This window comes from Patagioenas fasciata, chromosome 5 (assembly GCF_037038585.1).
Source record: "Patagioenas fasciata isolate bPatFas1 chromosome 5, bPatFas1.hap1, whole genome shotgun sequence".
Classification (NCBI taxonomy): domain Eukaryota; kingdom Metazoa; phylum Chordata; class Aves; order Columbiformes; family Columbidae; genus Patagioenas; species Patagioenas fasciata.
This window is the reverse complement of record NC_092524.1, coordinates 59,992,734-60,005,568: the sequence shown is the minus strand read 5'-3', so window position 1 is coordinate 60,005,568 and position 12,835 is coordinate 59,992,734. Positions and strand designations below refer to the sequence as shown.

At 37.2% G+C, this 12,835-nt stretch overlaps 1 protein-coding gene across 6 annotated transcripts in view; it reads left to right on the top strand.

Moving 5' to 3' along the window:
• The window catches only part of CDC42BPB (CDC42 binding protein kinase beta), a 96,312-nt gene that overhangs the window by 60,855 nt on the left and 22,622 nt on the right, over nt 1–12,835 (top strand). For all 6 annotated transcript variants that reach the window (XM_065840005.2, XM_065840009.2, XM_065840008.2 and 3 more), the window contains exons 12-22: nt 1,224–1,357; nt 2,859–3,101; nt 4,798–4,908; nt 5,355–5,599; nt 5,776–5,881; nt 6,458–6,582; nt 7,349–7,454; nt 9,012–9,160; nt 9,786–9,880; nt 9,968–10,047; nt 12,610–12,699. In XM_065840005.2, the coding sequence (XP_065696077.1) occupies nt 1,224–1,357; nt 2,859–3,101; nt 4,798–4,908; nt 5,355–5,599; nt 5,776–5,881; nt 6,458–6,582; nt 7,349–7,454; nt 9,012–9,160; nt 9,786–9,880; nt 9,968–10,047; nt 12,610–12,699 (1,484 nt within the window). The remainder of the gene's footprint in view (nt 1–1,223; nt 1,358–2,858; nt 3,102–4,797; nt 4,909–5,354; nt 5,600–5,775; nt 5,882–6,457; nt 6,583–7,348; nt 7,455–9,011; nt 9,161–9,785; nt 9,881–9,967; nt 10,048–12,609; nt 12,700–12,835) is intronic.

Sequence of the window (12,835 nt, the reverse complement as noted above, 5' to 3'; positions counted from 1 at the left end):
TAGAGTCTAATTTTTAGGTGAGAATCGGTGATTAACAAAATGGTAGTTTTGAATCCTAATGACTTGGCTGAGGTTTTTAGGCACCTGTAGTATGGCATAAGTGAGTTCAGATGCTGAGTTGCTGATGCTGATTTTTTTTCCATGCATATTGGCAATATACCCCTTTTGTAGGTGCATGCATTGCAAAAATCAGCTCAGATCTCCTACAATAAATTATCCTTCTTGTGTATTCTGGAATTAGGTTTGAGTCAAAATAGTTAGATTAAGGTGCTGCTTGTGCAAATGATTCAGATCTATTTAGCTCTTCAGCCAATGGTGTCCTGTTAATTACAAAAACTAGCAGTATGGTCTGGTTTAAAAAGAAGCACTGTTGGTTTGTGTAGGATGGAAGGAGGTTTGTGCTGAAGTGAGAAAAAGAATAATACTGTAATCGTTACAGCAGTGCTTGGGATCGCTGAATACATAGGTCCAATATCCTGTTCTGCTGCAGAAATCAGTGGAACTTGAGTGAGGCAGTTGTTGCCTGTACAATTTCATATTGATTTGTTTAAAGACAGTCTTAAGTAAAACCACATGGAGAATGGTAGTTCATTTTCTTACCAGCTCTAAGACTGAGCAGAAATATATAAAAGTGGTTAGTTTGTTGCACCTAAAGGTGATGATTTCAAATCAAATTTGTTTAAGTTTCTTAGAGAGTAAAGAGAGAACTACCAGGAGAACATACTGCCAGGAATGCGGGCAATTGGATCTCCAGCCTGCCTTGTGCAGGATGGTATTTCCTTCTCAGATTGTTAGTTCCTACCTACCCTAGGAAATAAATAGTCCTTTCCTGTCTTGCTGGACACACTTATGACTGTGTACCCTTGCTCATCATATAATGAAAACTATATAGGGGACCAGTTACTTAGAACTGGAATCAGAACAACTCAGGTTTATTTCAGGGGCTAGCGGTTGCATTCCTCCAAAACAAAGCAAAGCCCTGTGCTAAGGCTTTTTCACTTAAAGTGATAATAGTCTTTGGGAGGATTGTTTTAATAGACTGAGAAAACTGAAATTATTTGGAGATGTAAATGCCCCAAAATGACCTTAAACAGTCTAAAATGGTGGGAACATGGAAGATGTTGATTTCCCAAGCAAAGCGATGCCAGTTTGCTTGAGTAATGTTACTTGCTTTATTGCTGCAAATTTGGGACCAGTTACCTTAAATATATATTATTCTACAGATATAAGTAAACTGGAAGGACAGCTTGCAGATGCAGTGGCTTTTCGGCAAGAACATGAAGACTCTATACACAAGTTGAAAGGACTAGAAAAACAGTGCAGAGTACTGCGTCAAGAAAAGGAGGACCTTCACAAGGTATTGATCCGAAGATAGATACACTTAAAAATGGTCGTGTAAAGTAGTTACAGAACACTTCTGTTGTGATTGCCAATTTTAGTGGTTTAAATGCTGCTTTTTAAAACTATGCTGAGATGTTAGTAAACCTGTTGATTTCATTAGCGATACAGTAGTTTTATGAAATAGCACACTTTCTGTTTTGCAAGTCAATAGGTATCTTATTTATCCACTAGATGGATGGTTTTAGTTTAACAATTCTCAGCTGTTTCAATATACACAGACCTATGGCTAGTCATCAGTCCTGTAGATACCAAAAAGCATATATATATGTTTTTTAAAAATATATATATAATTAGTTAATAGAGCTACATCACTGCTCCAGCTTGAGCCCACTTACTCTTTGTAATACCAAAAGGTTAATTATTGCTTAAGGCTGAGGATGACTTTTATGTAATTGATGAGTTTATTTACCGCTGTGTAAATTACATCTTTGTTTGCTTCCTAAAATGTAACAGTATCTTAGTTAGAGTCAGCAAAATATTTTGCAGTAAAGTAAATAGGGGGATGCATATACTACATACAACTTCCAGAAATATCAAGAAGTATTTTGATATCTCAATACAGACAGCTAGTTTTGGAAAAATTGTTTGCATGGCATTTAGATGCACCCAAAAACAATCCATGGGCCAAAAACTTTTGGGTTTTTGTCCACTAGAATTTAGCAGTTTCTCTTCTGTCTCTTCTGGTAAGGGTTATTTACCAGAGCATATAAGTAGCAGAGAAGGTAAATCTGCTCCTCCTGTTAACACGTGTCTTTGGGAAGGTTAGTGAATGTTCCTGCAACGCTCCTACTAACGGCAGAATTATTTAGAAGTCTTTTGGCCAGCATGCATTTATTCTGTTGACTAGTTCTGCTCTTTTTTTGTTTGTTCTTATTTCATTTCCTACTCTCAAATGATTTTATGTAGAACATTCAATTTGTATTTTCATCTTATTAATCTTTGTTAACTACTTGCTGTAAAGGAAGCAGTTTTTATACTTCAAATTAAAGTATTGGAGCTTTATAGTTTATTGTAAGGAATCTTCCTCAGTTTTCTGAAGAATTTCACAAGATTTGCTGCAGTGTCTCAGTGCTGGTGCAATGTATTTGATGTCTCCCCTGAATATGCTATCTGCTAAAACATGCCTGTAAAGATGATTACTATTGTGGAGGTACATAATGGTAACCTGAAATGAAGTTATTTAGCCATGAGGTGGCCTTGTGTAGCCAGATTTATAAGAAAGACTCCTGAAACAGTAAAGGTACTCTTGGAGCTTACCCAGAAAACAAACAAACAAGAAAAAAAAAACCCAATACCATTTTCTGTAAATTAAGTATTAGCAATAATATTTCAAAGTTCTGTGAGGTGGTTGAGATTTCAAGTCATGCTTATGTAGGTCCACTTCCTTTCTTCTTCCAAAGGATATATGGAATTCCAGTTGCTTTTTTTTTCATTATTGTATTTTTAATTTTAACCAGCAACTTGTAGAAGCCTCAGAGAGATTAAAGACACAATCCAAAGAACTGCGGGATGCCCACCAGCAGAGGAAGCTGGCTGTGCAGGAGTTCTCTGAGCTCAGCGAGAGGATGGGAGACCTGCGGGCCCAAAAGCAGAAGCTGTCCCGGCAACTTCGCGACAAAGAAGAAGAGGTGGAAATGAGCATGCAGAAAATTGATGCTATGCGACAGGACATCCGTAAATCGGAGAAGATCAGAAAAGAGGTAGCTTGATAAAATAGCTAACAATAGCATGTTTTAGCTGCTGCTTATCCTGTATCTCATGTGTGACTGTATTGAAAAATTGGGACTGTTAATGATAATTCACTTTGCCCATGTACCATGTTTAAGAAATTACTCTGGTACATCTTCCGTATAGCTTTGCCTACAGATCACAAACTAGATCTTGATTTTGTTTCTAAAAGTTTTACTGATATATCAGAAAACAAACCGAGTCATTTTTTATGTTTGTACTCAGACTGATTTTAATCTGAAGGAAATTATTCTTGCTATATGCCCAGTTCTTGTGTTTTGAGTCTTGTAGACTCTGACTCGTAAGTCAGCTTGTAACGTAGAAAGCTTAATGTCTTCATGTGCCTTAAGGTTGAAGTATTCTGACTTCATTTTTTTTTTTCAACTGAATTTTTTTCTTCAGCTAGAGGGAGGAATAATGATACAGACTAAATAGGTGGTTTCATTCCTCTGTAGTTAGTAATTGTAGAGAAAATCTGTAATATCTTTAAGCAAGTTAATTTCCAATTAGTGTTCTAGGCAATTTATAGTTTTACATAAGATTAAGTGGATAACCAGAAGAGGGCATAAGAAAAAGCTGTTGTGGTTAACCTGGAGTATTTTAATCACTGAAAAGTCATCAAATTTTATGTGTTCTGGGGGTGAGGTGTAGAAGAGACATTCAAGAGTTTTATAGACGTTGCTAGAAAACTTATAGCAAATTGAAGGGTAGTCAATGAAAACGTAGTAAGAGATGAAGTTTCTGAGATTTTTATCCGTGAATAAGAAATAGTTAACTGGGAAAGGCAAAGATGTCTGAGCACTGTATTTGATGTGCAGGGCTGTGTCACCTCATCTCTAGAGAAGGGTGCAGCAGGCGTCCAGGTGTTGTTCCTTATTCAGTTAAATATTTCCACGCAGGGCTTTCTAATCATCTGGTCTTCGTTCTTACAAATTCCTCTGTTCTCCCTTTCCTAACAGCTGTATCAATCTTCTATTCAGAACATAGCCTATAAGTTCATTATCTTGGCCAACAATTCTAAACACGTTCCTTTGAAAAACAACTTTGCTAGTTGCATTTGAACGCAGAAAAACAAATCGTACTCTTCCTGTGAGGTTTTAAAATTGTGCCACTATTGCTTGAATTGCAACAGTTGCTTTAGTTGCCACAGAAGTGTCTTTCTGATAAGCTTTCTGAATTCAATAAATGGATGATCAAGGTTATTTTGTTCTATAATTGTGAGGTGAAAGTGTTCAGTGTTCATATTTGGAGTACTTTGCAATAATTTGGCTCAAAGGTCGGGATTTTTAAGCTGCCTAAGTAGATACTGAGGCATGGAGCTGACCTGTAAATGTGGCAGACAGACTTTGTTCTTTCACAGCTGTAATAACTTCCTAGTGCCATTTCCTTCTCTTAGGATTAATAAAAGCTGTGCAGTTATCCCTACATACACATGGTATAGTTCATATAAGTACAAAAACTCATATAGTAATTGTTCTATTGTGTGACACGGATACCTGAATCAATGAAGGCAAAGCAATTATAACATTCTGAAATGGTTGTTAGAGTGATGTAATGTAAAACAGAAATAAGGAAAACCTTGCTGCTCCTCCGTATGGAGGAAAGGAAATGAATGATACAGATAGCACTGTCTTGTGTTGAAAAGTCTTAAAATTACTCTTGTTGCAGCTGGAAGCCCGACTTGAAGAAGTTGTAGCAGAAGCATCAAAAGAACGCAAGCTTCGTGAGCACAGTGAGGTCTTCTCCAAGCAACTGGAAAATGAACTGGAAGCTCTAAAGGTTACATATTTTTTGGCAAATTTTTACTCAATGACACAGGAGCTGCAATAGTTTTTCTTACTCAACTGTTAATACCTACGGGAGGTTAGAAACTACAGCATTACTAGAAACCTGACCTAACCTGTTCAGATTTTTTTTCTTGACATGCTTGAATATCTCATTGGACACTAATGTCTTGAAAATCTCCAGTTTATGAATTCTAAGCAGATACTAAACCAGTATGATCCAAATTTATTATATCTGCAACCTATTTGAACACCTTATTAGAATCATATAATGAGAGGAGTCACAGGGCTTAATACTCGTAGGCAGACACTTTTTAAATCTCTCGGTGCCCAGATAAATTTTTTTCCAAAGTGCCACCAATTTGACAATTCCAAGTTTAAATAATGTTCCCCAAATATAAAGATCATAGTCTTTTCCTGATGATTTCTCTTCTTCTGCAGCTGAAGCAGGGAGGCCGGGCAGCAGGTGCCACACAAGAGCATCAGCAGGAGCTTTCCAAAATTAAGTCTGAGCTGGAAAAGAAAATCTTGTTTTATGAAGAGGAGCTGGTCCGACGAGAAGCATCACACGTTTTGGAAGTGAAAAATGTGAAAAAGGAAGTACATGATTCAGAGAGCCACCAGCTTGCACTGCAGAAAGAGATCATGATATTAAAGGACAAATTAGAGAAAACAAAGCGAGAGAGGTAAGCTTTTGGGCATGATTCTTTAAGTATAGATTGATTTTTTGTGTGTGTTGCATTGCATAGGTATCTGTGAAGGATGGTACATCACCTTAACTCTGTTTATTCGTTTTTGAAAATCCCAGTCTACAGGTTCATCAATGTTACAATGTCGTTCTGTTTCTTGTCCTTCTCCTTAGGCACAGTGAAATGGAGGAAGCAGTAGGAACAATGAAAGAGAAATACGAGCGTGAAAGATCTATGCTCTTGGAAGATAACAAAAAGCTAACAACAGAAAATGAGAGGGTAATTATTTTGTGAAACATATACCTATGTACAAGTATCATTCTGACTTTGTTACTGATGTTGCAGTAGTCTACTCATTGATCAGAACAGATCTGTGAATGTTCAGGCATTATCTGAACAAAACAAATGCAGGTTTCACCATACAAATGTCAGATCTGACCAAATAGTAACTTCGGCATCTCAATAATGCTCTTTGTGGGGTTGCTTCGCACAACTCAGAGGGCATCACCTTCTGATTTCTTCATGAACGCCGCACAGAGAGGGCAGCATTTACAAAGACTTCCTGTCTTCCTGATGGTTTACAGTTCAACTCCATTCATCTGGATGACCTTTACACTTACTTTTCCTTTGTTTTGCATTGTCTTATTTGAACTGACGATGTGTTCTTCTATGCTCAGGAGCTGGTCCCCAGTTCCACAAAAAAACAACCCCTACCAGTTCTTTGGTCCGTGTTAGAACTTCCAGATAGCCCAGGGTGGTCTTGTTTGTCCAGATTCTGTAGATGTGTAGACATACACATGTCTAAAAAGTCTGAAACTGACGTAAGTCACAAGTGAAATTAATCTTTTGTTTCAGCTCTGCTCTTTTGTGGACAAATTAACAGCACAGAACAGACAGCTAGAAGATGAGCTCCAGGACCTAGCAGCAAAGAAGGAATCTGTTGCTCACTGGGAAGCTCAGATTGCAGAAATTATTCAATGGTACGTGCTGTTAGGAGATCCAGATGGCCACTTTCAACTTTTGAGATATTCAGTGGGTTTTTTTTTATTTTTAATGTATAGCTAATCCCTTTCTCTGTGTCTGGGATCAACAACAGCATGGTACTTCTCAGTGTCAGTTAATTGGTTTTCTTCTGCTTTCTAGTATTGCTGAATAGTAGCGCCAAGTGAGATTGTCAGACACAATAAGTACAAAGGAGAGGGTTTTGGTGTCAGCTTACTTCAGTCTCTAAAGCAATCATTAAATCACCCTATTTGGAATATGTTGATATATTCATTTGGGAAGATAGTCATGATTTAGAAGGTTCATATTAACATATAGAACCTCCCTAGCTGTGCTAGATGAGCACTTGCACTTAATTCACAGTCAGTTCTTTCCTCTGTTGCTGTTTTAGCAAGCTGTGTGCAAGTATTTTCAATATGCAAGACAAGGAGGACTTGAAGGTGGCCCCTATAAAAATTGAGCAAGCTATATGCAGATCAATGTTCCATACAATAACAGTGGATGTCTACAGAACTCTCACTGATGGCAGAAGGGAAACTTCAGTTTCCCTGGCAACTGCCACAATCAAGAGAATCAGATAAAAACCTAAAGCAGTTTTCGATTGCTGGGAGAGTTTTCCCTGCTCTGTCCATTTCTGTTATGTCCCTAAATCCAGTGCAGACACTCTGATTATTTGGTGGTACAGTATTTGGTGCTATAAGTGACGAAACTGTTGAGTAACAGCTTTTTGTAATTGCACAACAGGGTAAGTGATGAGAAGGATGCTCGTGGCTATCTCCAAGCACTAGCTTCCAAGATGACAGAAGAACTAGAATCATTGAGAAGTTCCAGTCTGGGGTCACGAACACTGGTAAGAAAATAGCAAGCGTTCAGCCTGTTCTGGGGATGTGCATGGAGTTACATTTTTAGTTTCAGCTATCTGAAATGCTCTGCTCTGCTTTCTAGTTTTTAGCTGTTGGTTGAGAGATTCATCTAGGTAATTTGATCAGAATTTTATAATCATGGGGGGCAGTTGCTTCATACTAATATCAGCCATCACAAACTGCTTTAAACGGTGTACCGGGGAGAAGAAATAGTGATTTAAACTATTAAAGGGGAGTACAGAAATGTACCTCACCATGTTAGGTGGAAGTGAAAAATTTTAAGTGCCATTACAGTAAGGTAAAAAGTTTTCTCTTATGAACAAGTATTAGCTGGTTGATGTTGTTGCAAACTAGTGACACACCAAGAGCATGAAGGTATATTCACATGCAGAACAATGAAACTTTATGCCATAATTTTCCTATACTGCAGTAACATGAATTCCCAAAAACTTCTGCAAAATAGAAGAGCTCTCACGAGTATGGTTTCAAAGACAAAAACACTGTTTTGCGTTAACAGGTACTAAATACCAACATAGGGGAAGGGAGAGCCATTTGCAGATAGAGATGGAACCCCACATCCCCAGCACTGCCAGGTAGTGCTGCTGGCTTATTCAGATAAGAAGTTACTCACCCCTTCCAAACCTATGAATAGGAGAGAATAACAGAAAGTTATGACTTCCTATGAGTTAACATTTGCCTACATCATCAAGAGACTATTTTAATATCGAGAGGTTTAATAGGAAGAAAGATGGGATCAAATGCAGTTGGCATTTTCTTCTTAGCTACTGCTGGAATAAAGAACACTGTTCTCTGTGTTATATCTGGGTTTGTAACTTCAGCAGAACCTGATCCAAGACAATTGCTTCTTAACATTAAAAAATGCCTCTCATTTTCATGACTGTTATTTGCCAGTTCATGTGTGACTCGAGAGGTATCCATTAGGGAATATCAGAAATGTACTCCACAGTGAAAAATGCTTGGAAAAGCTTGGGAAATTAACTTTTGGGGGTAGTAGGACAGAATTGCGTTTTATATGCTGAAGTGTAGTGTATGCTGCTTAGCCAGTGTAAGAATTGTTTAGGAAACAGGTATCTTGGGTATCTCAAGACCCAGATTGTTTCATTTTTTCACATTTTTGTCGCTCTCCATATGTTTTAAATTATTATGTTTTACATGAAATATTTACCTTTTTCTCATGTTTGAAAAGACCAGTACATCGCTGTGCAAGTTTTATATTCTTTTCTAGGTTGGACACTGAAAATGAGCCGTTTTCAGTGGGTTCTCTCTGTTCAACTTCCATGCTCAGTGATCCAGCATTTCCAGTTCAAGCATATTGTGTTAGGGGTTTAACCTGTGTAAAAATAGCTCATTACTTAATTTTTGTGTAACAAAGTCTGACTGTCAACTGATTTCCGTGCAGCTGTACTGTCCGTAACTAATTAAAGAGCATTCTCTGAACCAGTGTGAAAGATAATTTATGTCTTTGAACGAGAAAAGAAATCTCTTTAGACAGTTTGTTAATATTCAGTAACTTACTGCAACAGGATCCACTTTGGAAAGTGCGGCGCAGCCAGAAGTTGGATATGTCAGCTCGGCTGGAATTACAGTCTGCCCTTGATGCAGAAATTCGTGCCAAACAACTGGTTCAAGAAGAGCTACGAAAAGTTAAAGATGCAAACATATCTTTTGAAAGGTAATAAAAGGCTTTGGTTCTGTTTGGGTTTTAATGTACTGCTCTAAACTACTGATTAGAATAGTAACATTTTTCTTAAAATGGCCCCTTGTGCCTGGGATGTTGGACTTTGCCAGAAAGATCCCGTTCTACAGGCTACACATTTCTTACATAGTCAAATGAGAACTGTAAAGATTTCTTCAGGGAAACATTTCACTGCTGTGAGTAGCTTGGTGATAAGATACAGATCTCGGGTGCCTGGCCGGGGGTGGGGGGCAAAGGCAAATTCAAAGCAAATTCAATACCTTTTCTTGGGCTAACTGGAATTCTTGGGAATTAAAAGCCAAACTACTATTAGAATAATTTTCTTTGGCAGATATCTATAATGATCGCAGGAGTCTCAAGTACAGTTTTCACCATCTAGTCAAGTAGTTAAGTAGTGAGGTGCCTATTCAGGGGAAAAATAAAATTAATTAGCCTTAAAAAATTATTTTAAAAAAACACCACCACTCCTCAAAAGAAAGAAAATAAAAAGGCATTTTCCAAAACTCTGAGATGTAAGACAAGAAATGAACAAACTTGTGCACTGGCATTCCTGCCTTTGAGATATTTCAGACTGCATTTTGATCATATTGTGTTGTTTTAGTAAATTAAAGGAATCAGAAGCAAAAAATAGGGAACTGTTGGAAGAGATGGAAAGTTTGAAGAAAAAACTGGAAGAAAAATACAGATCAGATTCAGGTAATCAAAGTTACTGTGTTTTGAGATATTTCTAATGGTACCTGCAATGTTGCCTTCTAGCTAAGCCTGTTCTGCTTTGGGTTTTAGGTCTCAAACTTCCAGACTTTCAAGATTCCATTTTTGAATATTTCAACACCTCTCCTCTTGCACGTGATCTGACTTTCAGAGTGAGTTATTACATAAAATAACTATAAAAATGTGATAACTTAATTGTATTTTTATTATTTAAAAGTAGCATTTGGGCACTCTCTGGCATATTAGCCAAATTAGTGTGACACAGAATTCAATGCCCGATCAATGTCAAGATTGCTTGGCATTTTGTAGAGAAACCAGCACCTTTGGGAAATATTCCCAGAAGTTCACATGAATTATTTCCCATTCTAGCTTCTTTGTTTAGGCTAATCTCAAACATTTGGCTAAATAATATATATTCAGGGATACTTGGAGAAAGTGGCACACCCTGTTACAAATAAGGGATTAAATGCTTTGCAGCTGGAAGATGCTGGTTAATACCAGGAAAAGTATTCACACAGTTCAAGAAGTGTTTAAACAGATATGTAAAATTGTTGGCTCCAGATCTTAATGGAGTGGTTAGAGTAGGAAGAACTGAGAAGAGAATCAGAGGACCCACAAGATTTTGATGTAATAAGTTTATCATGACACACCCTCTGATCCTTAGAAAACTCATCATACAAATCACAGCTCCAAGTGGGCGTTTTACTCGAAAAGGTTTGTGCATTCCCTGAGGAAGCAGCTATTAAATGCAACACTGAATCACACTTCCTTACTTCATGATCTCTTGGTCCCTGAAGATTTTCTGTGTTTCTTTTTTTTTCTTCTTTCCCAAAACATATAGACAGTTTAGAATAAAATCGAGAGCTTGAACTGGAAGGGATAATCTGTTACATTTATGGAGCTGAGTTAAAGGAGCTCAGGTTAAAACCTCATCAGTCTGGTTAGATTTTATATCTGAAATGTGTAGTCTCTGTTTTTTATTTTCCAAATTGTCACTGTTGCTAAAAAGGAAACCTATGGACATGCTCTTATATTTGCGTATACTTAGTGTATGTGCTGTTCCTGCTCACAAAATGTCCATGCTGGCTTTCTTGCTGAAGCAGCAAGATGTGCGATATTGATGAGGTGGAGAGAAGAGAAAGAAACATGATATATGCTACTATCTGAATAATAATTCCTGTCTACTGACCTTGATATTTTACAACATTGCTTTAAAAAGCACCAGATATACTTTAAACAGTGACATGTAGAATATCAAGCCCATAACTAATCAAGATTCCATTCTACAGGTCCTGCAATAAATATGTAGTCACTATGGAAATGCAGGTGGCATTTTCTAATCAATTACATTAAAATTGCTGATATCGTACCTAATGACTTTCATTAACAATTTTTTTTCGTGTGCACTTTTAAAGATAGTCCGGGTCATCTGCTCTGGGTTAATTTAGTTTGAATAAATATCATTTGGCCATATAAAACATTTTATTTAGCTAGCCTACTAATATTCTCTCTGAAATTTTCCTGTGGGTGATAAGTGATCATTTTTATCCCTCATATCCGTTACAACAAAGGATTCTGTTTCTTCTTCGTCTACATCTTCTCTGCTAGCCTTTTGGGAAGAAGTAAGTTTTTGCTAGTAGTTTTGTCTCCTTATTTTGTCGTGACCTGTTATAGAAAAAATGCCCTTCTAAAACTAGGTATTGTGCTTCCTTAACTTTCTATAACTTAATCCACTAAATAGAGCTAGTTTAGTTTTGTTTTAATACCTCTTTACAGGCTTATATTTTCATTATCTATATGGCTAAAGCTGAAACACACAGCGTTTTTAAATAGTTCATGTTACGTAATGCACAATTTGATCTTAAATGGCCCATCCCTACCAATCAAATCAAAACAAAAAAAATAACAAATATCTGAACGTATTTAGTGAGCTAACTGAGCTTGAGCCATCTTCCTGTCTAAACTGGCTGGGAAGTGAATGATTCATTACTTGTTGCCTTTAGTGCTAATTACATCATTGTTGTGAAGTCTAATCTGATGTTTGTTAGTCATGATTTTCATGATGTCTGCAGAGTACAGTGATGCAGTATCCTGCTTCCACACCCAGCTTCTTTAGCTCTGGAATTGTAGCATACTTCCCCCTTGTGCTGGCAATTAGTAGTTGCTAATTTAAGTGTGAAATTAATAGAAAGCTTGTAATGGATGCTAGTCTCTTAAATTTTAGTGAAATATAAGACAATGTGATTAAGTAGACATGATTCTTTTAATGACAAAAGCCAGATATCTTTAAACAACTTTTTAAAAGATTGTGTAGTACTGCTTCAAGAATTTTTCTTCTAACAGAATTGCTGGCTGCTGTGTGCTAGAAAAATCATAGTGTAGTAAGGAGAAATAAGCTATTTTGCCATGAGAAATACCATGAGAAATAAGGTACTTTATGGATGATTGCCAGGCTTCTCAAACATCATTCCATACGTGCATGCAGGAGATTAGACACAACTTTACTGGGAGAAAGAGGCTGTTACAGCATTAATGCTGCATACTGTAGGGGTTTGCATTTCGGTACTTCCAGCTTTTCCAGAGTGGAGAGTTGTCAGATGTATGTGTCCTGCATATTGGAATCAGCACTGGGCTTTGTTTCCATTTTGTTGATGTGAAAACACTTTGTCACATCTGTACTATCTAATCTAACATGTTTGCTGTCACTTTTGCAGACCAGTTCTATTAGTGAGCAGGAAACACAATGTCCCAAGTCCGAAGTTTCACCATCTACTTCAGTTGTAACTGCAGAGCAACAACAAGAAGTAAGACAGCCCTTATTTTACCCTGAAAAGTAATTCACTAGGAAGTCTCTCTGTCTTGTTCATGATGAAGACGTATTGCAGCATTCGTTATGAAGAAGCAGGATTGAATGTTGCTTATTTGCAATGTATCAGTGTT